The following is a 23,774-nucleotide window of genomic DNA, read 5'->3' as shown; positions in this document are numbered from 1 at the left end:
AGAATGTCAGGGTGTGGTGAGGGGGAATTATTCCCGACAGTGCACCATGTTAATTTAAAACAGGCTGTTGACCAGTGAGGTCCCTGAGGCTGGACAGCGAGGGAATTTTGCTACTGGAGCCATTTCATTTGGGAAGACTTCCTGTGGGGCGTGGTTTCCTGCCTTCCCGGCTTCAAACCCCTGCGGTTCAAAGATGGTGGAGAGGAGGGGCTGCCATCCACCCTCCCTACCAGCCCTCAGCCGAGTGCTGCTCTGTCCTGGGGCTCTTGGGTCACACCCCGCGCCTTGTTGCAGCCTGGCTTTCCTCACCTCCCCCAGAGGACTGCCCTGCGTCCCTGCTGGGCTGCCTGTGAGGAGGGAGGGGCCCTCGCCCCGCACAGAGTCTGCTGTGGCTCTGGGACCTGGGAGGGTTGGGAGGCCTGGCTGCTCCACAGGGTGCAGGAAGTAAGTGGTGTGAGAGTCTCTCCGAAGTTGGGTCCTGACCTGGGTTGTGAGTCACTCTCATTGGTGGTCTCATAGAAGGTGCGGGATCCAGCCCCCAGGCTGACTGACTCAGGTGTGGGAATGAACTGCAAGGCTCCCACCCATTCACACCTGTCCAGTGTCCTGCTCCTGTGTACGTGGGTGTTCGGTGAATACAGATTCCGTTAAGTGCCGTCTTGTAGCACTGCGTGCAGCCTCTGTCAGTGTACAGACTTGAGAACCCACTAACTGCCAGGCTGCGGGCCCCCTTGGCAAGATGTTGTCTCCATGCTTTGCACTGCCTGTCACGTGTATACACACCCACTCATACATGTATCTGGTGCACACATGCACTCTCACACATGTCTGGTGCACACACAATCACACATACAATCACACATGTGCCTGGTGCATGCACTTACTCTTACCCACGTGTCTGGCGCACATGCTCACTCTATCACACACACATGTGCCTCGTATACACGCTCACTCTCACACATACATTCATAGACGTGCCTGGTGCACACACTCTTGTGTATACATTCACACACGTGCCCAGTGCACACATTCTTACACATACACTCACGCACGTGCCTGGTGCACACATTCATACCTGACCCCAGGGCTGAGCTCCTCCCTGCCCTTGACGCCTGCTGAGTCTCCAGGGGACACCCGGCCCCTGCCCCTGCCGGGGTCCCTCCGTGCAACGGGGAGCAGGCAGCCCTCAGCTGGTTCTCATCTTGACTCAGGCCTGCTCTGTGCTTTTCTCCTGGGAGGCTGTGGATCCTGGAGTTCAGACCACAGTCCTGGACCCAGACTCCCTATTTCGTGTCCTAGTTTGAGGGCTGCTGGCTGTTGATCTGCGCTGGCCCGCCCTCCCTTTCTGTGTCTCGTTTTCATCACTTGGGAAGTGAAGATGGTAGTGATTCCTATGCCTGATGGCTGTAAGACGCCATTAAGTTTATGTTATGTGGCCTGACATGTCTGCAGTGAGCACTGGTCAGTGCTGGCCACCACTGCCCGTGCCTGCTTCGTAGTCTTCCGCTCTGCAGTCCCCGGCTCTGGGCTGCAAGTCCAAAGCCAGAGCAAGAAAATCAGCACCTCACCAAGGCCCAGGGATGACAGTTGTGTTAGTTTCCTATTGTGGTTGTAACAAATTCCCACAAATTTAGTGGCTTAAAGCAACACAAATTTATTCTTACTGCCCTGGATGTCAGAGCTGAAATAATTTTTATGGGGCCAAGGTCAAGGTGGCAGCACCCCTACAGAGGCTCTGGGGGAGGCCCCAGATAAGCACTTGCGTCCCTACCTTTCCCTCTTCCGGAGCTGCATTCCTTGCGTTCCTTGGCCACGGGCCTCCTCCCCCATCTTCAAAGTCAGCAGCACAGCATCTTGGTTCTGGTGTCCCATCTCCCTGTGCCCTCCCCTTAAAAGGACCTTCCCGGTGGCATTTAGAGCCACTGGATAATCCAGGAGAATCTCCCCATCTTGCAGTCCTTCACTCAGTTGCTTGTGCAGAGTCTCTTTTGCTGTGTGAGGTAAGGTTCGCAGGTTCCGGGGGTTAGGACACAGGCCACACCAGCTGCCTGGGCCCTTGCTGTCACTCCGTCAGCACTGGGTCCTCTCTGCCCAGATGGACTCTGAGGGTGCAGCAGCTCATTCTGTCGGGTCCCTGGTGCCTGGCACATGGTGGGCACTGGGTGGGCGCCTGCGTGCTCATACAGGCAAGTGTTAATGTGCTATGTGGTCCTTTTAGGGCACGGTGAATGTCACTGCGGAGAATGCAAGTGCCACGCAGGCTACATCGGGGACAACTGTAACTGCTCCACAGACATCAGCACGTGCCGGGGCAAGGATGGCCAGGTCTGCAGTGACCGTGGGCGCTGCGTCTGCGGGCAGTGCCAGTGCACAGAGCCAGGAGCCTTTGGGGAGACGTGTGAGAAGTGCCCGACCTGCCCGGATGCTTGCAGCACCAAGAGGTACTGCCCCGCCCCAGACCGCCCCTGCCAGCTTCTCGCCTGCCCGGTCCAGGCCTGTCTTCTCGCCAGTCGGCCTGCCTCTCCCTCCCCATCAACATGCTCTTGGCATTGCTGGGGAGCGGAAGTCTTACTAATACTGACTAAAATAGCATCTTTGAGGTTCTGGTTCCATAGGGATTTTGTAAGAAAATAACAAAACAGGGAAAACACCAAGACAGCCATTTAATTGCTTGACAGATTTAGAGATTAAAAGATTACTGAATTACATGAAATTAAACTGGTTTCTATACCAAAATAACATCTTCTCAGAGCCTTCACTGGGCGTTTGAGTATTTCAGAAGGGGATCTGGGGTACGTCGGTCCTTCAAATGCATTCAATCCCCACCCCCACCCCCCACCCCTGCCCTGCCAATTTAACATCTCCCAAACCGCGTTTCACAGGACACAGTTTGGGAAAATGCTGCTTTAAACAAAACACAATCAGAAGGTACATGGGGTGGGAGGGCACCCGGCCTAGCCGAGGCACGCCAAGAACAAACTGCCGTGGCCGTTGAATTTTCTGCTCCATTTATGCAGACCGCGGAGCGCGCTCTGTGCGGCTGATGAACACACAGACTGTGTGCCCCGGGCACCGGCCTTGCCTGACTCCCCGCTCCCCGGCTGACCTCCCCATGGCTCTGCTCCTCACACTGCCCGGGTGTCAGTGTGAGGGAGTGCAAGGAGCCAAAAGCAGGACAGTTTCTCTTGCATTTTACTGGAGAGACGGCCGTGTGGTCTCCATCCGTGCTCAGGGGCCAGCCGGGAGGGAGGCAGAGGCACAGATAATCAGAAACAAATAACACAGACAGCCTTTCTCTTCGGCTGGGGAACACGAGTGTGCAATTTTCTCTTGGCAGATTTCCCCCCCAGCGTCTGGCTTGGGCTGACAGCGAAAGGAGTTCACGCTCCCTGAGCCCGCCGTGGCTGCTGGTCTGTCCGTGCTCGGGGACGTTCTGGGTGGCAGGGCCCGTGGTTGGATGCTGGCCACGGACAGGCCAGGCGTGGGTAATTGGAAGCTGGCTGCAGATCAAGAGACAAGATAGACAGGGCCAGATTTTCTTTTGTGTAATTAGAGGGGAGCCAGGGAGAGGAAGGGAGAAGAAAAACAGATCCACTTTAGACTTGCAAAGAGTGGAGAAACAACAGAATTTCAAAGAGAACAACTCAGGGGTGGGGCTCAGGGTCCTGGATCTGGAGCCCAAAGAGCCATGGCCCTCTGAGCCTGGACTCACAGGCATTCTGCCCGTTGTATGTTGGAGGGGGTGCCCTCCCCACCAGCAGACCCCTTGAGTGTACGTTCCCAGTTCTTGCAGTGCACGGAGTTAGTGGGGGTGGGGCCAAGCGAGGACAACCATGTGGAATCAATAAAAGTCGACCACACCCATTTCATCCCCTCCTCTGGATTGGCGTGGGGCAGTTAAAAGGTCCCATGGGAAGACAGTCTTAGCTTTCGATGTTTAAAGTGTTCACTTCCCAGAAGACGTAGATTTGATAATTTGTTATCTGTTCAGCAAAACCAAAGGAGCAAGGACAGCAAAGAGATGCCGTGAGGGACCTCACGACCCTTCTCACCGTCTGACCTCTCTGACCCTCTCTCTCCTTCGGGGCCTGGTTGCAACTTTTTTAAAACAAAGTCCCTTTGATAGTGACTTATATCAGCCTGGTTTTCTGCTTGCTGTTTTGCTGAGAGCCACCGTATGAATGCCTTTTGTCCTTTCTCCTGGGGTTTCAGAGCAGCTGATCTGTGCTTTCTAGAACTAACCACACACAGCCTTCACCTTGGGTGAGCTGACACTCAGCCTCAGCTGAGTTAGATTAACCGATGCTGGGCAGTCTCTCTCAGCAACTTGTTTGTTTAAAAGACCAGGCTGGCTTATTCTAATACGTGACAACAACCCATCACAAGTCTCAGCCTGGTACGTGAATCACACAAGTTAGACTGATGTGTCTGCATGGATAATGAGGGTTGTTTCCTGGAAGCGTCTCCGTGGTCTGATGACAACAGGAGACGCAGGCAGAGGGCACAGTGGGTCCCCGCTGAGGCCGGAAGCAGCCTCCCTTCTTCACCGTGTGTTGGTGCAGGGGCTGGAGGGAGGGTGAGGAGCTGGGTCAGCGGGAATGGCCGGAGCTGGAGCCACCCCCTTCTGGACCACAGCCGGGCCTCACTCACATGCCCTTTGGAGATCTGGTCTCAGGGGAAATGCAAACATGGCCAGCGTGCTTGTAACTCCAGAACATTTCCATGAAGTCATTGTCAGGGGAGTGGGGTTTTTGTGGCCAGTTCTGGGATAGTTGAGCTCTTAAGCATATGGGAATGCTCTGAAGAAAAGCTAATTTATTCACCTCCTCTTCATGAGCAACTCACTCGCCCTTTCCTCCTCGGTGGTCAGAAAGTGGAATCAGGATTTGGGGACAAGGTTGTCTGAGAGATGGGCACCTGGGTGCTGGATCCAGCTCCCTTGACTTCTTCTGTTTGGCTTCATCTCCCTCATCTGTAAACTAAGGGAACTTGACAGAATGCTCTCTGAGCTCCCTTCCAGCTCTGACATTCCAGTCCACAGTTTCTGCCCTGGCCTCTTAATCTCAAGGAATTAAGACAGGGGTGATGATGTTAGAGGTGATGATGGTAGAGGTGAGGCGCTGTGGTCACACACCCTCTGTACTGTGCTGAGGAGCGTTCCTGACACACAGTCCCTGTGCTCCCATGAGACTCCAGCTCTGTGAGCTCACCCGCTGCGTGCTGGGGCCCGGGCATAGCTGCAGGGAGCCCGGGGCCTTCCCAGCACACTTGGCTCTCAAGTTCTAACCCAGTTTCCTGAGGAAGCCCCTGTTTTGGGGGGCTCTCACTTCTTTGCTTCACAAAGTCCCTGAAAATTTATTGTCAGCTGGTTGTTTTGGCCTCAGCCCACTCTTCCCTGGAGCTGATTTCTCACCATCCCGTTTGCTCCCCCCCGCCCCCATCGCCCCACAGGCCCCCGGAGGGGTCAGGGCTCTTCTGCCTCCTCAGCTAGCTTCACGGACCCTTAGTGAAAGCTCCACTTCTCTGGCCTGGCAGCCTCAGGAGTCGTGTTCTCCCTGATGTAACTAAAGGTGGATGGAGAATTTCTGGAGCCTGGTTTTGACTACGGAAAGCATAAATACTAATTATGAATTGAGCATTTTAATTAAGCAAGTCACAATATCTGATGTAAACTTCAGTTTGAGGTGGAAGGGAAGAGGCTCAGGGTGCCTCTTTATGGTTGCCCCCCCCATTTTCTCCAGAAGGCGCCCGTTGAGATGGGGCTCCCTGGAAGAGGGCTGCCACCTGTGGCCTCCAAGAGTTTGGTGTGCCTCAGCTAATGGGGGAGTGGGCAGCAGGCCCCCCGGGGCCCGCTGGGTGAGCTCCATTCGGAAAGGAGAAGGGGGTGAGAGCCCAAGAGCTTTCAGGGCAGGGGTTCTCGGCCCCCACTGTTTTTATCTGACTCCCAGGAGCCCAGGCTCTGCCCTAGAAATGTGATTCCGTGGGCTGGGCGGCCCAGGCAGGGTATCCTGTCCTCAGAGCCCCCTGGAGAGGCTGTTGTGCAGGAGGGCTGAGAGCCCTGCCCCGTGGTGACCGGGGGTGGGGACAGTCCTGGGAACTAGGGCAGTGTGGGCGCATCACGCACTGGCTGTGGGGTGTGAGGACCCCTCTCTGAGGCTGGGATCACAGTTTTTATCACTCAGAAACTAACTGCTTGAAGCAGATTCCTCAGTCAGGCGTTTGATGCACCCTAGTGCAGGTGGGTTTGGGTCCCGTTGTCAGAATTTGAAAGGACTCCAACCTGCAACTTGACATGTAGACCAGATGTGGCTCTAAACGCATATATGTTCCGCCAAGAACCTGGGCCTTCCCTGCATAACAGCCACAGGAAGGGCAGAGCAGAAACATTCTCTGAAGCCAAACATCTGAAAACAGGCTGAAGTCAAAGGTTTTGGGCCCCCAGGAGGGCTGGGGTCTGCACTGTTGGGAGCTTATTACATGTGTGGAGTTACTTCACAGCATCAAACACCCACATTTATTGCCTCTTTTCCAAAGAGATTGTGTCGAGTGCTTGTTGCTTCACTCAAGGAGCCCGGCTGACAACCAGACCTGCCAAAACCTGTGCAAGGATGAGGTGATCACGTGGGTGGACACCATCGGTGAGTGTACCGGGACAGCCCTGGGCAGCTGTCCTCTTTTGGATCTTGCAGATGCTTAGAGACTTCCTTCCTGTGGGGTGATCTTCAGGGCTGCTGGGTAGGGAGGAGGGCAGTTGTAGCCTTGAGTTAGGAAACATAACCTCAATGTTCCTGGTGTGACTGCTGCCCCCCAAGAGGACTTGGGGTGCCTGTGCTGTGGTATAGGTTCCAGACTCCAGGGTGTAAGGCCTCTTTGTTCCTAAGTTTCTGTCCCATCTCTGGAACCCAGTCGTCTTCCGTACTCTCTGCAAAGTTAGCATATTAGTTAGAATAACTGATGTTAGCTGCTATAATGAACAAACCCCAAACCTCAACAACTTAACAAAACATAAGTGAGTTTACCACTCACTGAAAGTCCAGTGAAGATGCTCCTGGTTGACAAGGCCTTCCACGTGGATTCTCATTCGAGAATCCAGGTGCCCTCTTTGTCAAGGTTCCTCCCGCCTCAAGGTCATCAGAATCCTTTCCACTCAGTCAGCAATGGGGAAGGAGTGAAGTATCCCCAAGAAGGTTTATATGGGCCAGGCCTGGAAGTGGTGCACAGGACTTCATCCACATTTAACTGCAAGGGTGGCTGGGAAATGTAGTCCAGCCATACGCCTAGGAAACAGGGAAACCATGGCTAGTGTCTCCACCAATTGGCGTCTGCCCAGCGCAGCTCTCACGGTGCTGCGGGCATCAGAAAGGGCAGAGCTCTCATCCGGGAGTGAGTGATGCCCTGGTGGTTCTCCCATTCCCCCAGATCTTGCCCACTCTGTGTTCTGTTGCCTTGCCCGGTAGCTTACATCTTAAGGCTCTTCTCACCCTAGCCACTCCAGTCTGACCACATCCCTCCTCCTTTCTGCCTTTACCTCTGACACGAATGGCTACAAGTCCATCACTGACTGGGAGCCTACAAGGAGGTTCAGACGGGGGACAAAAATGTTTGCTCTCCACCATCTCGGGGCTTCATCCATGTCTTTTCTAGTACTGCCCTCCAGGCTGCACTGCTGCTGGTGTCCAGGCTGAGGGGTTTCTGCGCACGTCGCTGGCTTTGGAACTGCTCTGGAACACTATTTGCATCAAGTCAGAGTGCCTCTTGTGTTGGAAACCTCATACACTGCTGGTGGGAATATCAAATGGTGCAGATACTTTGGGAAACAATTTGGCAGTTCCTCAAAATTAAACAGAGTCACCATACAATCCAGCAGTTCTACTTTCTGGTATACACAGAAGAGAATTAAAAACATAGATCAACACAAAAACTTGTACTTAAATGTTCAAGCAGTATTATTCATAATAGTCAAAAGTTGAGAATAACCTGCATGTACATGAACTGAGGAATGGAAAAATAAAATGTGGTCTGTCCACACGATGGAATATTACTTAGCCATAAAAAGGATGGAATACTGCCACATGCTACCACGTGGGTGCACCCTGGAAACATGGCTCTAAGGGAAAGAAGCCAGACAGAAAAGAACCCGTGCTATGTGATTCCAGTGGTATGACATGCCCAAAGTAGACAAAAGCATAGAGACAGAGATTAGTCGCCAGGAAATGAGAAAAGGGACTCAAGACTGACTGCTCATGTGTATGGCCTTTCTCTTTGGAGTGGTGGAGACAGTCCAGAATCAGATAGCAGGAACAGCTGCACAGCACTGTGACTGCATTGGAACTCCTGAGCTGTACATTTGTAAATGGCTGAAGTGGTGGGGGAAAGGGCCTGTGGACCCTGAAGGGGACTCTGCAGCTGAGGCTCCCTGCTGGAGCCTGGCCCTGACCCCAGCTGCTGCACACTCCTAGCCCAGCCACCTGTCTGTCTTGGCCCTGAGTTGCCTTCTTTGTAGACTTCCTGTCCCTGCCTCCCTGATCTTGACTGACCCCTCTGGCCACATCACGGCTCCCAATATGTTGAGTCACGTACGCAGCCAACATATTCATTGAGCACCAACTACGTGCTGGACCCAGGGGCCAGTGGGAGCTTACCGAGCGGCATCTCTCATACCCGTTTTCCTGCCCATTTCCGCCTGGATACTTAAGGCAGAACTTCTGCCTGCAAGCCTGGGGCAGTCGCCCCTAACTCAGACACAGATAGTCAGAAAAGATCAGACAGTGCCTGCCCGCGCGCTCTGACTGACACACCCGGAGCAGCTGCACTGTTCTTGCACAGCTGCGTCTCAGTCTCCCTGTGGGATGAAGCGGTTCCTTCACAGGAAGTTTCTGTTTGAATTCACCACCTACTCTTCTTCTTCCTTCTCCCTGACTTTTTTCATACACACTCACTCTCACCCAGACCAGGCCTATGATTTGGGGGTAGGGGGCTGAGTCCAGGCCTTCATGTTTGAAAACCACACTGATTTATCTGGTTCCAGGTTGAAATTCCTTTGCACAACAGGGTTACAAGGCCAGAGCCTGGAGCATTTCTTTCCCGCCATGACAGGACCCGGCTCACACTCCCGTAGTCCCTCCCCCTCCTAGAAACCAGTCTCAGCCTTTCCCGGGAAGCCCTGGGGTGCAGGTCAGGCCTGGGTGGGGGACAGTCAGGGGAGGGGGGAGGGGAGGAGTGAGGCCTCCCTCACCGGCTCACTTTGTCTTGGGGTGCAGGTGCCACTGTGGCTGCCAGTCTTTTATCCAAATATCCTCCTCCCCTTGTGGGTCTTTCTGGTTTTACGTCCCAGGAAAGAGCTTCTGGTGCTTGGTCTCCCCAGCCAGCGCTCAGCCTGGGTGGGCTGGAGTGTGAACCCTCCCTCAGGCCTCCAGGGGCTCCAGGGTGGCTTCCCTTCTCCTCATCCCTTCAGTCTCCACAGGAGTCCCAGGTGCCAGGCCCGCCCCCCACTGATGCTCACGTTCATGTCACCTCACCCCAGCAGACACTTTGGAGGTTTGAAGGTTCTCTGTTGCTTTCCACAGCAGTCCCTCCCACCCAGGGGTATTCATGTCCCCAGAGCAAACTAAAGTCAGGGTTGCCTCTGCAACCCCTTTCTTCTGTGAGGCATTAGGCCCCTCGCCTGGTCAGCAGCTCTGGGTGACTCAGAGACACACCCAGGACGTTCCTGCTTGGTTTCCTTCCAGTGAAAGACGACCAGGAAGCTGCGCTTTGTTTCTACAAAACTGCCAAGGACTGTGTCATGCTCTTCACCTACACGGAGCTGCCCGGCGGGAAGTCCAACCTGACGGTCCTCAGGGAGCCAGGTGGGTGAGGCTCAGCCCCTGGCGCCACTCCCTGCTCTAGGCCGGCCACCTGCCCTCTCCTCGCCGCCCTTCCAAACTCCAGAGAGGGCAGGTTACAGCTTCTTACAAAGATCAGACTGTAAGGCCACCCCTACCCGACACCTAGAGTTCAGAAGGAAGATGGGTGCATTTCTGGGGATCCACTACTGGGGCACAGCTCTGGGGCACATAGGTGCCAGAGGTCAGGGCCCTGCCGTGTGGGGGTGTTTCATGTTGGAGGAGGGAGAGCACAGGGTGAAAGTAAGCTCAGAAGGTACTTACCCTGCAGAGCTAAAGGTCAATGGTGGGGAGCTTCTGGGCTCTTTGAGGAGTGCGCAGGGCGGCCGGCACCCTGAGAGCTGAGCAGGCAGCGCTCACGCCAGGGAGCACCTGGGCAGCCTCCCGGCCCTGTGGGCCTGCTGCACTTCCCAGTGTGAGGTCCCAGAGGGCAGAGGGCGCGCCAGGGACACGTTCTTGCATGCTGCTGTGCTCCTGCTGAGGGGGCCCGACCCAGACACAGACCATTCTGCCTCCTGCTTCGTGCCTGGGGAGGGACCAGTGCTCTTTGGCCTTGGGGTCATTGAGGTTTCTAGTGTGACCTCTTTTACTCTCCTCTGGAGCGGGCAGAGGGAGCAGAAAAAGATGTGATCTCTTTCATTCACGGCGCTGCGAGCTGTTTTTCCAAATTGGGCCAGGCCACATAACGTGCCTTCCCTGGGCAGAGGCAGGGGGAGGTATGGTACCAGCCCAGCATGCGTGCCTGTAAGAATGAAGCTTTGTTTCCAAGCACTGTCTCTGCAGTTCTCTGAAAATAAGCACATTTGCTCCAAAGGGCACCACACTAAGGGCTTACAAATGTTGGCTGGCCCCTGGCTCAGCCCTGCCGGAAGCGGCTTCTTGAAACCTCCTGCCTGCCCAATCTGCTCCTGAAACCATTGACGAAGAAGCTGAGGCATGGTCCGGCGTCCTGCACTGGGGACTGGGCCAGGCTGCAGGGGGGTCGGGGGGTGGGGGGCTTGGATTGAGGAGATGCAGCCATGTACGTGGCACATGGGAGGAAGTGGAATGGCCGCCAAGGTCCTCATCTAGATTGTGCCGTAGACTCGCCGGAACTATCACCATCCCTTTCTGACCCTTTCTCTCTGTGGGCACTGAAGCAGCCTGCCTGCCACCCACGTCTCCTGGAGGCAGTGGGGGGATCTAAGAGAGAATAGTGGGAAGAGCTTTGGGCACGACAAGTGCCTTTCATTTTAGATGCACCTGAGGTTGGGGGCAGGAGGGCTGCGCTGATGCTGGCGCCTTTGCTCATCGTGCCTCCTGGTGCCCTGCAGAGTGCGGCACGGCCCCCAATGCCATGACCATCCTGCTGGCCGTGGTCGGCAGCATCCTTCTGATCGGGATGGCGCTCCTGGCCATCTGGAAGCTGCTTGTCACCATCCACGACCGCAGAGAGTTTGCCAAGTTCCAGAGTGAGCGATCCAGGGCCCGCTATGAAATGGTAAGCCATTGGGAAGTTGGAAAGTAGAAAAAAGTGCCATGTTTAGTGGTCTGGTTGAGTTCAAGCAAGTGATAAAGGCCCACTAGTATCTTTGGCATTCAAAACAAAGAGCAAACCCTGACGGGTGGTGTGTGCCCGGTTCTGGGCGGCAAGAAGTGTGTGGCCCAGGGCACAGAGGGCCCACAGAGCCCTGCACCAGACCCCGGTCGGGGGACTCATGGGGCAGAGGTGCTGGGCACAGCCTCAGCACAGGTCTGTGTGGTTTTAGGGAGACAACAGACCCAGGAAAGGACCTCAAGTGCTTATAGTCCAGTACAGTATCCATGGGCGCAGGTCATGTCTCCCCAAGAAAACAGCATGCTCCCGAAGGACTGGGCACAGAATAAGAGAGTTACTTGCCTGAATCCCCAGTGTCTACCTTTAGGTAGAAGGAACTTTAGAGACCACCTCCCAGCCCTCATCTCGGAGGCTGAAAGCTCAGAGCCGGGCAGGACTGTCCCAGGGCTCAGGAGCTGCAGGCAGCCGGTCCACCGCTCCGCCTGTGTGCTCTGCCTGCTGCCTTCCCGGGTGACTGACCTCAGAAGGGCCTCTCACCCTGAGGGTGTGCATCGGAATGAATCAACTAACACATGTCCTTCTCCTTCCGTGTTTGTAGGCTTCAAACCCTCTGTACAGAAAGCCCATCTCCACACACACAGTGGATTTCACCTTCAACAAATTTAACAAATCCTACAATGGCACAGTGGACTGACGGCTCCTTCTCCTTCAAGGGCTCGGAGGGGGCAAATGATGATGTCAGAGACTGACACGCTTTGGACAGCTGCTGGACTCAACCACGGCTCCCTAGATAGACAAACGCAGGGACCTTGCCGTGAGCCTGGGGGAGGAGCCAGCCCTCCCTTGCGTAGGAAGGCACCAGCCATGCCACCCAGCTGCTGGGGCGGAGCCATGCTCAGCAGCCACACCTCTGAGCCTGGGAAAGGCCAGGGGAGCCTGGCGCTCTTGGTCCCCCCAACCCCACGCCACATTCACCCTGTCCTGTCCATGAACTGCTGAGATGCTGTGCTGCCTTGCCCTTCGGGGGCTGGGCCTCCAGTCTGGCCAGAGGAGACGGCTCCCGGGAGCACCTGCGCATAATGTCGACACATGGTCTGACTTTGTGTTTGGTCGTTTCTCTACGAAATAAACAGATCGTGCATTCACGGTGCAGTTCTGGTTCCTGAGGGCTGTCTGCCAGTGTCCGTGCCCTGCACGCGGGTGTTGGTGATGGAATTGCTGAGACGCCTGTTGGAGGCAGTTTGCAGATGTCAGCATCCCTCTTCTGTCCGTGTTTGTTTAGTACTTTTGTAATGAAAAGGAAAGAGATTGTTGGGGGTTGAAAGTAAAGATTAAAACCAAAACACTTGGTGTTTGCCTGACACTCTCTACAGTGTGCGTGTTGTTCCTTTCTGAAGTGGTCTTGCGTGGTGCCTCGCTGGGGGCCGCAACGGCTGTGGACGCCCCTCCAGGATTGCTCGAACCAGTCCAAGCTCCAGTCCAGGGCTCTTCAAACGCAGCCGCATGGGGCAGCTCCACGGAGGGCTGAGCAGGTGCCCTTTGGACCCTTCCAGCTTTTGTTTAAAGAAAGAGTTTAGGCTAGAACCTGAAAATCACCCCCTGGCCTCCCTCCCCAGTTCGCAGAGACTAAGGCCAGAAATAGACTGGACAAGTCGGGATGTGGTTTCCATATGAAAGTCACTTCATTATTTCAATGCCTTCCCCAGCCAAACTTTATGTCCCAACCAGGCCCAAAGCACAAAACCTATTTCATTCCCCCCCTCCCCCCCACATAGGGCCCTAAAGTCCCCCTAGGTTCCCATATCTTAGATGGAAGGAACCCCACAAGTTTGATCTGATAGCCAGAGAGGAAAGGTAGCTTGTCCAGGTGTCAGGAGGCTAACTCATGACAAACTGTTACTGAAGACCCGGGTCACAACCAGAGCATCAGCCTCCTACTACCTGCTCTTTTTTGTAAAATCTTTTTCACTAATCATTTTTTAAACATTCAGAAATCCTCAGTGACCTGGCTGGCATAGCTCAGTAGATTGAGTGCGGGCTGCGAACCAAAGCATCGCAGGTTTGATTCCCAGTCAGGGCACATGCCTGGGTTGCCAGCCAGGTCCCCAGTGGGGGCCACATGAGAAGCAACCACACATTGATGTTTCTCTCTCCCTCCCTTTCCCTCCCTAAAAAAATAAATATAAATAAAATCTAAACAGAAATTTTTAAAAATCCTCAATGTTTTGCCTTGGCTGGTGTGGCTCAGTGGATTAAGCACCAGCCTGTGAACCAAAAAGTTGCCAGTTCGATTCCCAGTCAGGACACACGCCTGGGTTGTGGGTCAGATTCCTGGAAGGGGGGGGCACTCAAGAGGCAACCACCCATTGATGTTTCTCTCCCTCTCTTTCTCCCTCCTTTCCCCTCTCTAAAAATAAGTAAATAAATAATCCTCAATGTTTTTATTGATTTTAAAGGGACAGAGAGAAACATTGATATGAGACAGAGACATCAGTGGGTTCCTTTTCATATGCACCCCAACTAAGAATTTGCTGCAACATGGGTGAGTGCCCTGACCTGTGATTGAACTTGAAAACTTGTAGTGCTCAGGACTACACTTCAATCAACTGAGCCACCCAGCCAGGACTTCAGAAATCACTTTTTGCTTTTGGCATTACTTCAAGGCTATTGGGCTTTCATTCCAAATTCATCTGTTTTCAGCCTGAGATCAAATTCTCCTTCATTTTGATGAACACAAAGACAAATGCTCATCAGTGAATAGGGCCTAATACCTGGGGCAGATGGCACAGACTGTGTTTCCTTTGTCTTGTGCAGTTAGGAGACCCTGCAACTTGGTGAAGCTGCCTTAAAATTTTTGGATTAAAGCCAAGTGTAAATAAATATATAAAATAGGTAAATGGGCTTCTGGCCAAGATGGAGGCATAAGCAGATACACTTCACTTCCTCACACAACCAAAAGAAGGACAGCCACCAATTTAAAAACAAAAAACCAGAACTGTGAGGAAATCGAACTGTATGGAAGTCTGACAACCAAGAGGTTAAAGAAGAAACATTCATTTAGATGGATAGGAGAGGTGGAGATGGGCAGCCCAGGTGTAGAGGATACGCAGCAAGACAGTGGCTGGCAGACCAGGTGGTCCCACATTAGCGTGCAGATAAACTGGGAAGAACAACTGGGGAGTGAGACCATGCAACCCAGGGTTCCAGCACAGGGAAAATAAAGCTTCAAAACCTCTGGCTGTATAAAACCTTTGGGGGTAGCAGCAGAGGGAAAAACTTTCAATCTCACAGGGGAGTCTCTTGGAGCAAGTGAATTAAGCCACCCACTGGGGAATCAGCACCTGAAAGGGCACAATTTGCTTGTGGGCAGCAGGGGAAGTGACTGAAAGAAGGGCAAGAGCCAAGCAAACAGCATTATTCCTTCTGTGACTCCTCCCCCACAGACACACCTCAGTGCAGTGATATGGGTTGCCCTGCCCTAGTGAACACCTAAGGCTCCGCCCCTTACAACATAACAAGTGCCCTTATATATATATCCCAAATGAAAGAACAGGTCAAAACTCTAAAAAAACTAAGCAACAAGAAGATAGCCAATCAGATACAGAGTTCAAAATACTGGTAATCAGGATGCTCACAGAAATTATTGTACAGATGCAAAATAAAGGAAAAAGTGAAGGCTATGCAGAGTGAAATAAAGGAAAATATGCAGGGAAACAACACTGAAGGGAATGAAACCGGGACTCAAATCAATTTGGAACAGAAGGAAGAAAAAAGAATTTAAAAAATGAGGAGAGGCTTTAGGAACCTCTGGGGCAACTTCAAACATTCCAACATCCAAATCATAGGGGTGCCAGAAAGACAAGAGGAAGAGCAAGAATTTGAAAACTTACTTGAAAAAATAATGAAAGAAAACTTCCCCAATCTGGCAAAGGAAGTAGACATACAAGTCCAGTAAGCACAGGGAGTCTTAAAAGTTTGGATCCCAACAAGTTGGATCCAAAGAGGAACACACCAAGACACATCATAATTAAATTACCCAAGATTAAAATGAAGGAGAGAATCCTAGAAGCAGCAAGAGATAAGGAGACAGTTACCTACAAAGGAGTGCCCATCAGATTGTCAGCTGATTTCTCAAAAGAGACTTTGCAGGCAAGAAGGGGCTGGAAAGGAGTATTAGAAGTCATGAAAGATAAGGACCTACATCTAAGATTATCCCGCAAAGCTCTCATTTAGAATGGGAGGGCAGTAAAATGCTTCCCAGATAAGGTCAAGTTAAAGGAGTTCATCATCACCAAGCCATTATTTTATGAAATGTTAAAGGGACTTATCTAGGGAAAAGAAGATACAAAATATGAACAGTAAAATGACAACAAACTCACAACTACTGAACCTAAACAAACTAAGCAAACAACTAGAATAGGAACAGAATGACAGAAATGGAGATCACATGGAGAGTTTTCAGTGGGAAGGGGAAAGTGGAGGATGGGGGCAAAGGTACAGGGAATAAGAAGCATAAATGGTAGGTACAAAATAGACAGGGGGAGGTTAAGAATAGTATAGGAAATGGAGAAGCCAAAGAACTTATATGTACGACCCATGGACACAAACTAAGGGGTTGAGGGGGATGATGGAGGGAGGGGGGTGCAGGGCAGAGGGGATAAAAGGGGAGAAAAGAGATGGGACAACTGTGATAGCATAATCAATAAAAATAAAAAATAAAATAGGTAAATGGTGACTTTGAAACTTTGTAAATTCAGAAAATAGAATCTTGGAAGAAATCCTGGATTTCTCTTCTGTTTAATTGTGGATTTCCTGGAGACAAATCATTAACTTGTTCGAAGTCTCATATTCTACCGAGCTGCTGTGTAAGGGTGCAGTATTCTTGAGAGCCGGGACAGCAGAGGATTTGACCCTTGCTGATGTGGAAATGTGGGGCATTTCATCCATGACACAAGATGGTTGTTCCTCACAGCACCCTGCTGCCCCCTGCTGGAATCTCTTGGGAAAAACTGTTTGGAGACCTGCTCTCCGAGATTTTGACCCAATACTGTGATTTCTTTCTTTCCTTTCCTTAGGCAATATGGCCAGGTCCCCGCCCCCCCCCCCCCCCGCCCCCGCACTCTCCCACTCCCCAATTAACACAAATAATGGAGCAAGAGCTAAAGGTGGGCTGGAAAGCTCTCGAACCAAGGGCTGACCCTGCCCTTGCCACCCTTACTTGGCTGTGGAAGCACAGGTGGGAGTGATCCTTACCACGCAGAGCAATTGCCATTGTGTGGGCAGGGTGGCTCTGCGAGGAGTAGCCGTGGCCTCCCCGAGAGTGCCCCTCCGGGGTCTGTCTGCAGCAGTGACAGGTGCTGCAGTTGTCCATTGGAGAAGCGGGCTGCTTACCTTTGCAGTCAGTCTGTGTTAATAAATAGATTTCCAGATGGTACTTCTTTTTATTGATTTTAAACAACTTTCTAATTGCCAGAGTAATACGTGGAAAGGATGGGAAATAGGTTATAAAGAAAGTAAGTCTTTTATTATCATTTCATGCAGGCATTCCATGCCTGACCTCCTGTGTAGGACTTCTCAGTCTTGTTTCCTATGCCGATACATGTAGTTTGAGCCAAATTAGGATTATAATGTCATTCTCATAAGGCAGGGGTGTCAAACCCATTTTCACCAGGGGCCACAACAGCCTCGCAGTTGCCTTCCAAGGGCTGAAATAATTTTAGGACTGTATAAATGTAACTACTCCTTAACTGTCAAGGAGTTGAAATTACAGTCGGCACTTTGAAGGCAACCGTGAGGCAGATGTGGCCCCGGCGAAAATGAGTTTGACACCCCTGTCGTAAGGACTGCAGACTCTATTCAGCTTGGTTGATTAGTCAAACTAAAGTAACAGCCACCTCTTTGAGAAGACATGATTTAATTTGCTTAATTGGGACCAGAGCTTGAGGATGATTGTCATGAAACTCTGGAAATGGACTTCAGGAGCAGCAAACAGATGGGGAGATGAGGACAGTAGAGAAGGTCTTACTCAGTCCAATGATGCCTTTTAACCGAATAGTCCCTCCTGCTCTCTGGAGGGCTTTCGGCTCGCCGGGCTCCTGCTCGCTTCTGAGGGGAGCAGCCTGGTGCACTGAGCCCCGCAGGGCCTTGTGACTGGCTGAGAGGCGGCAGTGGAGAGGAGGAGGAAGAGGGCGGCAGCTCGATGAAACTCAGGAGGAGGTGAGTGTTGGGCCTGTGTGTCTGAGGCACCTGAGGAGTCAGCCGCGTGTGGATGTGGAGCAAGACGGGACCTGCAGACAGGGCATGTGTGTGTGCGGGCAGGCTCTCTGCCCGCCGGGGAGCCTGGCTTCCGTTGTGGCTTTCGGCATGCCTGTGTGCTCCGCGGTCCCTCATTCGGGCCAGAAAACTGGGGAGGCCTAGTTAGGTGCCCCACCTGGCTCTGTCCCCTCCTTCCCCTCCCAGCTTCGGGGCTGCAGACTTCTTAGGACACAGCTCCACTCAGAGCTTCAGACCCTCCGGGAGATGACCACGGGAAGGCTGAGCAGGCGGTGGTGTTGGCAAGAGAGCTGTGCCTGGGAATTGGCCTCAGCCCCCAGGGTTCCTCCTGTGAGCTGGCAGCTTTGGAAAGACTCCCAGCTGGTCCCTGCCCAGCCAGTCCCTCTGACAGACCTGTCTCCAAGATGGGCCAGGTGACGTGTCAAAGCGAGAAGGGCTTCATATGTCACTTACTTCTCTTGGAATTCAATGCAGGGAAGTTCTGATGCTTCATTTTGTCATACAAGGGGACCTATATAATCTGGCCCATTTGGGTGTCCATTGTCAGGAAGCTGGGAAGTAAATGCGACAAAATGTAACCTTCAGTTTTTACTGGTATCCTCGTCCCCTCCACCAAACCCCGCCTCCTCTTCGGGCTTCCCGACACTCCCCACCGCCCGCCCTGTCTCCACAGGGGGTTTCTGGTCCTGACCGATATTTTGGTGCATCATGTCTTCATCTTAAGTGGCCTCAAATTCTTGGTGCAAAAAGCAAGACCTAAATTATGTAAGTCACCAGAGTCCTAAGCCCCAGCAACCTCCTAGGCTCGGAGTACTTAACCTTTCTGTGTCAAGGATGCTTTCAGAGTTCTGCTGAACACTATAGACTCCTTATCAGAAGTAACCCTTATAAATGTGTAAGTAGGGAATATACCAGAAAGTCTGGACCTATATATCAAGGCAACCAGGTATCATTTAACATCTGTTTTACCTGGAAGGTTCAGTAAGTAAAGCTTCATTGGTCCTACCCGCACCGAATACCAAACCCTGGCGACTAAAATCAGCGTCTCCTTAGGTGACCCTCCCACTAGGCCCGCGAGGTGTTCAGCAAACGGATCTCACCCATTTACAAAGGCGGAAACTGAGGTCAATCACACTTGGGGTGAGGGCTGGCGAGTGAGACCCCAGCACAGGGTTCCCTCCCCTGCTTTGATGCTCGTTTCTCTTCTCCTGGGAGAAGTGACTGTGTTCTCCCAGGACTCAGTGGTACGACTGGGGGTCATCAGAGTTTCTGCCTTGGGGCCCACATCCCCACCACAGGAAGGTCAGTGCCTTTGTGCAGACCCTGAAATTACAAAAGGCCTCGCTGCTCCCTCTTCTGTGTAGCTTCTTCTCTCATCCCCATCACAGGAGCAGGCTTTGGTACATGCACGTTAACTAAAAATCCAGGTGCAGTTCAAAGGACTATTTTAAAATGAGGAAAGATGACAACTGACGCAGGTGCCATGATGTGTGGCTCCTTCCCCGGGGGTGGCACTGGGCCGCCTTAGGCGCAAGATCACACACAGCTGCTCTCCCTGCCACTCAGCCAGGCCTGGGGCCGTGGGAGAGCTGGCACCCAAGTCCCAGCCTGTGGCCATAAAACAGTGTTTCAGAAAACCTACAGTGAGCAAAACACACAGCCGAGGGGCATGCGGGTCGTGACCTGTGTCTCCACACGGGTGGGCGAGCTGGGCGATGGTCCAGGCCAGACGGAGGGGGCTCGGCTTTCCTGCCTACCCAGCGCCGGCTCTGAGGGGCTTTCAGGCCTGGGCCATGAGACTGCAGGCTTGCTCTGAGTTGGGAGACATCCCCTGTTGGATGGGCCTGGAGTTTTAAAGGGGGAAGAAGACAAGAAAAGTGAGGAAGTGGCGGTGTAGCCCAAGAGGAGACCACAGGGCTTAGGGAAGGTCAGAGGGTGGCAAGATGGCAGAGGTGAGGGAGAGGAGGACAAGAAGGAGAGGACAAAGGACTAGGCCGTTTTTCCCTGAGCAAATTCTATAAGGTGAGTAGGAAGCTTTAGGCCATCATTCAAGCAAGCAAAAAACATGTTATGTTGTTTTTGTCTTTTAAACTCAACATTATCTCTACTTCGAGTGTCTATTCAAAGTGAGGGAGAAAGAGTTACTAGGCAAATTGGGACAGTATGTCTTGTTAAACACACTCGTGTAGGATCCTCCCCACACCTCATGGGGCGGGCAGCTAACGGCAGGGGACAGCATGGAGGCAGGCCACGGAGGTAGGCAGGCGCCTAGAGCCAGGGCTGTACACACGGACACCTGCTGACATGCCGCTGTCCTCGTGAGAACCAGTCCACTGCAACGCCCCCCTAGGACGGCTGTCCCCCAGGTCAGTTTCTCGGCTAACTCCCATGCCATTTTCAGGGGAGCTTGGCCTCTCTGTCATGTCACTCTGGAGCCACAGGAAGCTCAGGCCGCCTCAGGCTCTGCCCCAGGACACACCTGGCCTCCAAGTCAAGTCCACTGCCATGCTCTGCTGGAGTGGGGGCTCCGGATGGTCAAGGGCCCCCCGGGCCACCTCTCGCAGTGAGGCCCCCAGCAGTTCTGCTGTCTGGGCGTTGGCTTGCCTCCCCCTCCCCCTCCCCGCAGGGGTTTAGCTTACCAGGTGTGTGACTGTGACCACCACTCTGCCTCCTGCTCCCTCCAGGCCAGAGGGGACTCCTCCCCCGCTGCCCTGGTGGGAAGGAGAGGGGCGAACGTTCTTCCAAAGCAGTTCTTATGCCAAAACCTTGAACTTTAAAAGTTATTCTAATTGTTTCATTTCTCTTTGTGTTTCCATTGTGGCCTCCCTTTCCTGAGGGAGTTTTTTCAAACTGGAATTTTTTCTTAATTTTTTCCTACAATTACTTCCTCTACTCCCATTGTGTCTTCTCTAAGCCTCTCATTTACTCCATTATTTCCATTTCTTTGTCCCACTGTTTTGAATTCTGATGATTCCTTCCACTTGATCTTCCAGCCCACAAATGTGGTTTGCAACATTATACTTTCAATTTTCCATCAAATTTTGACATTCACAACTAAAATTCTCATTTAGTTCCCCAAACAAAGTATTATGTCTTTCTGCTTTTGTTACTTTGGTCTCCAGAGTGCGTTGCTCTGGGGCAGCTCACTTTGTGTGGCCTTCACTCGAAAACATTCGCCGGCCCCGCTCCAGGGCTCCAGGTGCACAGAGCACTGCCGTGAGCACCGCAGTGAGGCCCCTGCTCTCCTGGAGGCTCACACCTGTTGCAGACACGCTTCTCTGCTTTCTTGCCCTGGTTGCATTTCCCCCAGGTACTTTTCCTTTTGCCTACCCTTGGCTCTGTACGCCTTGCAAAGCGCGGTGGACCCTCATGCGGCAGCAAACCCATGACTGACAGGGGGCCCTGGGTCTGCATCTCGGGGCCGGCACTGCACCGAGCAGGATGCTGTCAGAAACCGCAGCTCCTCTCAAGCGAGGAGGACCCGGGTGGGCCGCTGGGGCACACACACTCCCTCACATAGATGCCACTCCTCCCCAAGTCCTGAGCCTCCCCTCTGTTATTCCTTGCTCCCACGTCCTTGGAGATAATACCCTGCACCTGCCCCTTCTCTGGAGCTCTAGGCAGAGCCTGTGGCCCAGGCTTGCAGGCCTTGTCTGAGTGGAGCCAGCAGCCAGCCCTTTTGTTCAGAAGTGGTGGGTGAATGGGAGGTGAAAGAGCAGTAAAGGTGTCCTCAGGCCACCACCTGTGCCCTCCAGTGCTTTTTCCCCAGAGACTTTAGAGGGGCTTTAGGGAGCTTTTCCTGGAGGTGACTCACATCAGCATGAGGGTGAGTTGGGACGGAGACACAGGCTGGCTGTGGGCTGATCCCTCTGTACTATTCTGGGCCCATGTAAAGGGAGTTTTAAAATGTAGGGAGCCCTATCAGGTTGTTTAGGTTCCCCCCAGCACTACAAAATGTATTGGCTTATGCTCTACTGAATGCCCAGGGCACTGGGAGATGCCAGGAGATAATCCTCCATTCCCATCAGTTGCACAGATGTGCTGGCCACACTGGGAACCATCCCCGTTTTCCTCAGCAGGGCCAGGAGTCACAGTGCCTGGAGCTCGTGCTCTGTGAATATCCCTCGACTGAGAAGGGCTAAACTACCTAATGCCTCCAGTGCTATGCTGAAGAGCACCCTAATAGGCCCCAAGACACCCTAAATTCTTCATCTGGGTCAATTTGTTCCCCAAAGTTTTGACTCCCAGATGGTCTGGGCTTTGCTTACATAAGAGACCTACAACACTGGGCTTAGGTTCTTGTGAGAAATGCAAATTTCTAGGCCACACACCAAATCTGCTAAAGCAGAATCTCTGATGCCCTGCTCATCTCCCTTCAAGTCACCCAGAGGGGGCCATGGGTGAACTTCAGCACCAGAACAGGCCCTGCCAGCCTTGGGGTGGCAATTCACACTTCCAAAGGGCAGGGGTAGGTGACTCAGCAAGAGAGGGAAGCAGACCAAGAAAAGGTCCCCTTGCAGTAGAAATATGTGACCATGTAACTAAGCGACTAGGCAGTGCAGTGGTTTGCAAAGTGTGGTCCCTGCGCCAGCAGCAGCCAGCAGTGCTGCCGGTAACTCCTCAGGAATGCCAATTTTTAGGCCCATCCTAAAACTATCTGTTCACAGATGCTGGGGCTAGAGCCAGTGTGACTTAAGACTCCAGGTCATTCTCATACATGCTCTGAAGTGTGAGAACCACTGACCTCTCAGTCCATCAAGTGACCACTGACACCCAGCACATCACTCCAACAGTCTCTCAGCCTCAGGGCCACCGAGACTTTGATGACATCTAATTGGTTCCTGCCGGTTTTATTGGTATTTCTCTCAATGGCTCCTTCAGAGGAGTCCCAAGGATGCCACACTCCTTCCTTTTCTATCTGACCTTTGTATTCCTTGATCATTTGCCTTTTCCAAAAGGAACTTCTCTGCAAATGCGGCACAAGGACTTCAGAGCTCTTCAGGAAGACACCAAGGGGTAGTGCCACGAAACCTGAACGGAAACCCCAGGCTCCCACCCGAGTCATTAGAAGAGTGGGACAGTGAGGTACAGGAACAGCTGTCCCAAGGACATGCTGGCCGACACCTGCCGTCCGCAGGAATGGTCCTGACAAGAAGGAGAGGCAGACTGTCAGTGTGCTGATGGAATCAGAACTGAGCCTTCACATGCAACTGCCCCCTGGCCCCGCTCAGACAGGGCTTTGATGGCACAGCGTGGGCGGAGGGACTGGGCGATACAGCAGGAAAGCACTCAAGGACACAGACAACAGTGTGGTGAATGTGGGGTGGGGGTGGAAGAGGGCATGGGGGGATAAATGCTGATGGGAAAAAAGGTCATCTGAACCCAAATCCTTTACTCTACCCCCCTCCAAGGGGCTTCCTGAACAGACTAAAGAAATAGAAAAATGGGTAGTATCTATCAGCACTAGAGAACAAAGATCTCCAGAAACTGGCAGGCATTTCTGGGAGACTGTATTTGGGACCTGAGTGAGGACGGGGCTGCCCAACTGTGTGAGGTGGGGGCTGGGGGGACAGGTGGCTGTCCTGCCCCCCCTACAGAGATGTGGTGGGAACCCAGAGACATGGATGATAGCACCCGCTGTGCTGCTGAGGTCCTTTCTCCTCAGGGCAAGTGAAGGCGACTTCCCTCTGTCAGGACAGTTGGGACAATTACGATCCTCAAGCAAACCTCCAAATGAACCTTAGACCTCGATGTTGCTGTCTTTTTAAATACATGAAGGAGCAGCTCATCATTTGTAATCTAAATAAGGCAAAAAGAAGCTGTGGCTGGATTTCAGCACAGGCCCCGCTGCTGCTCAGGGGGAGAACCGAGGCAGGAGCCCTCTGTCGAAAGGAGAGCCAGACATGGGCTCAGAGGCTCAGCTGCAGTCACCGTCTCACTTCCCGCCCTTGCTGAGGGCGCAATGGCAGTTCTGCGAACCTGCACCATTTGGATGCCTGGACCAGCACTTTTAAGAGGAGAACAGCTCATGTTTTAATATTATTTAGGTATCACATTAAACACAGAATAAAGGACACAAG

General features: G+C 52.7%; 1 protein-coding gene across 1 annotated transcript in view; it reads left to right on the top strand.

Moving 5' to 3' along the window:
• Positions 1-12,789, top strand: part of ITGB5 (integrin subunit beta 5) — a 115,319-nt gene extending 102,530 nt beyond the window's left edge. The window contains exons 11-15 of the mRNA XM_045851314.1: positions 2,219-2,441; positions 6,535-6,638; positions 9,729-9,848; positions 11,198-11,364; positions 12,020-12,789. Of these exons, the coding sequence (XP_045707270.1) occupies positions 2,219-2,441; positions 6,535-6,638; positions 9,729-9,848; positions 11,198-11,364; positions 12,020-12,115 (710 nt within the window). The 3' untranslated portion in view covers positions 12,116-12,789. The remainder of the gene's footprint in view (positions 1-2,218; positions 2,442-6,534; positions 6,639-9,728; positions 9,849-11,197; positions 11,365-12,019) is intronic.
• The last annotated feature ends 10,985 nt before the right edge of the window (positions 12,790-23,774 follow it).

Source organism: Phyllostomus hastatus, unplaced genomic scaffold, assembly GCF_019186645.2.
Source record: "Phyllostomus hastatus isolate PE091 unplaced genomic scaffold, TTU_PhHast_1.1 phas_contig_86, whole genome shotgun sequence".
Lineage (NCBI taxonomy): Eukaryota > Metazoa > Chordata > Mammalia > Chiroptera > Phyllostomidae > Phyllostomus > Phyllostomus hastatus.
This window is presented reverse-complemented; position numbering and strand designations above follow the sequence as displayed.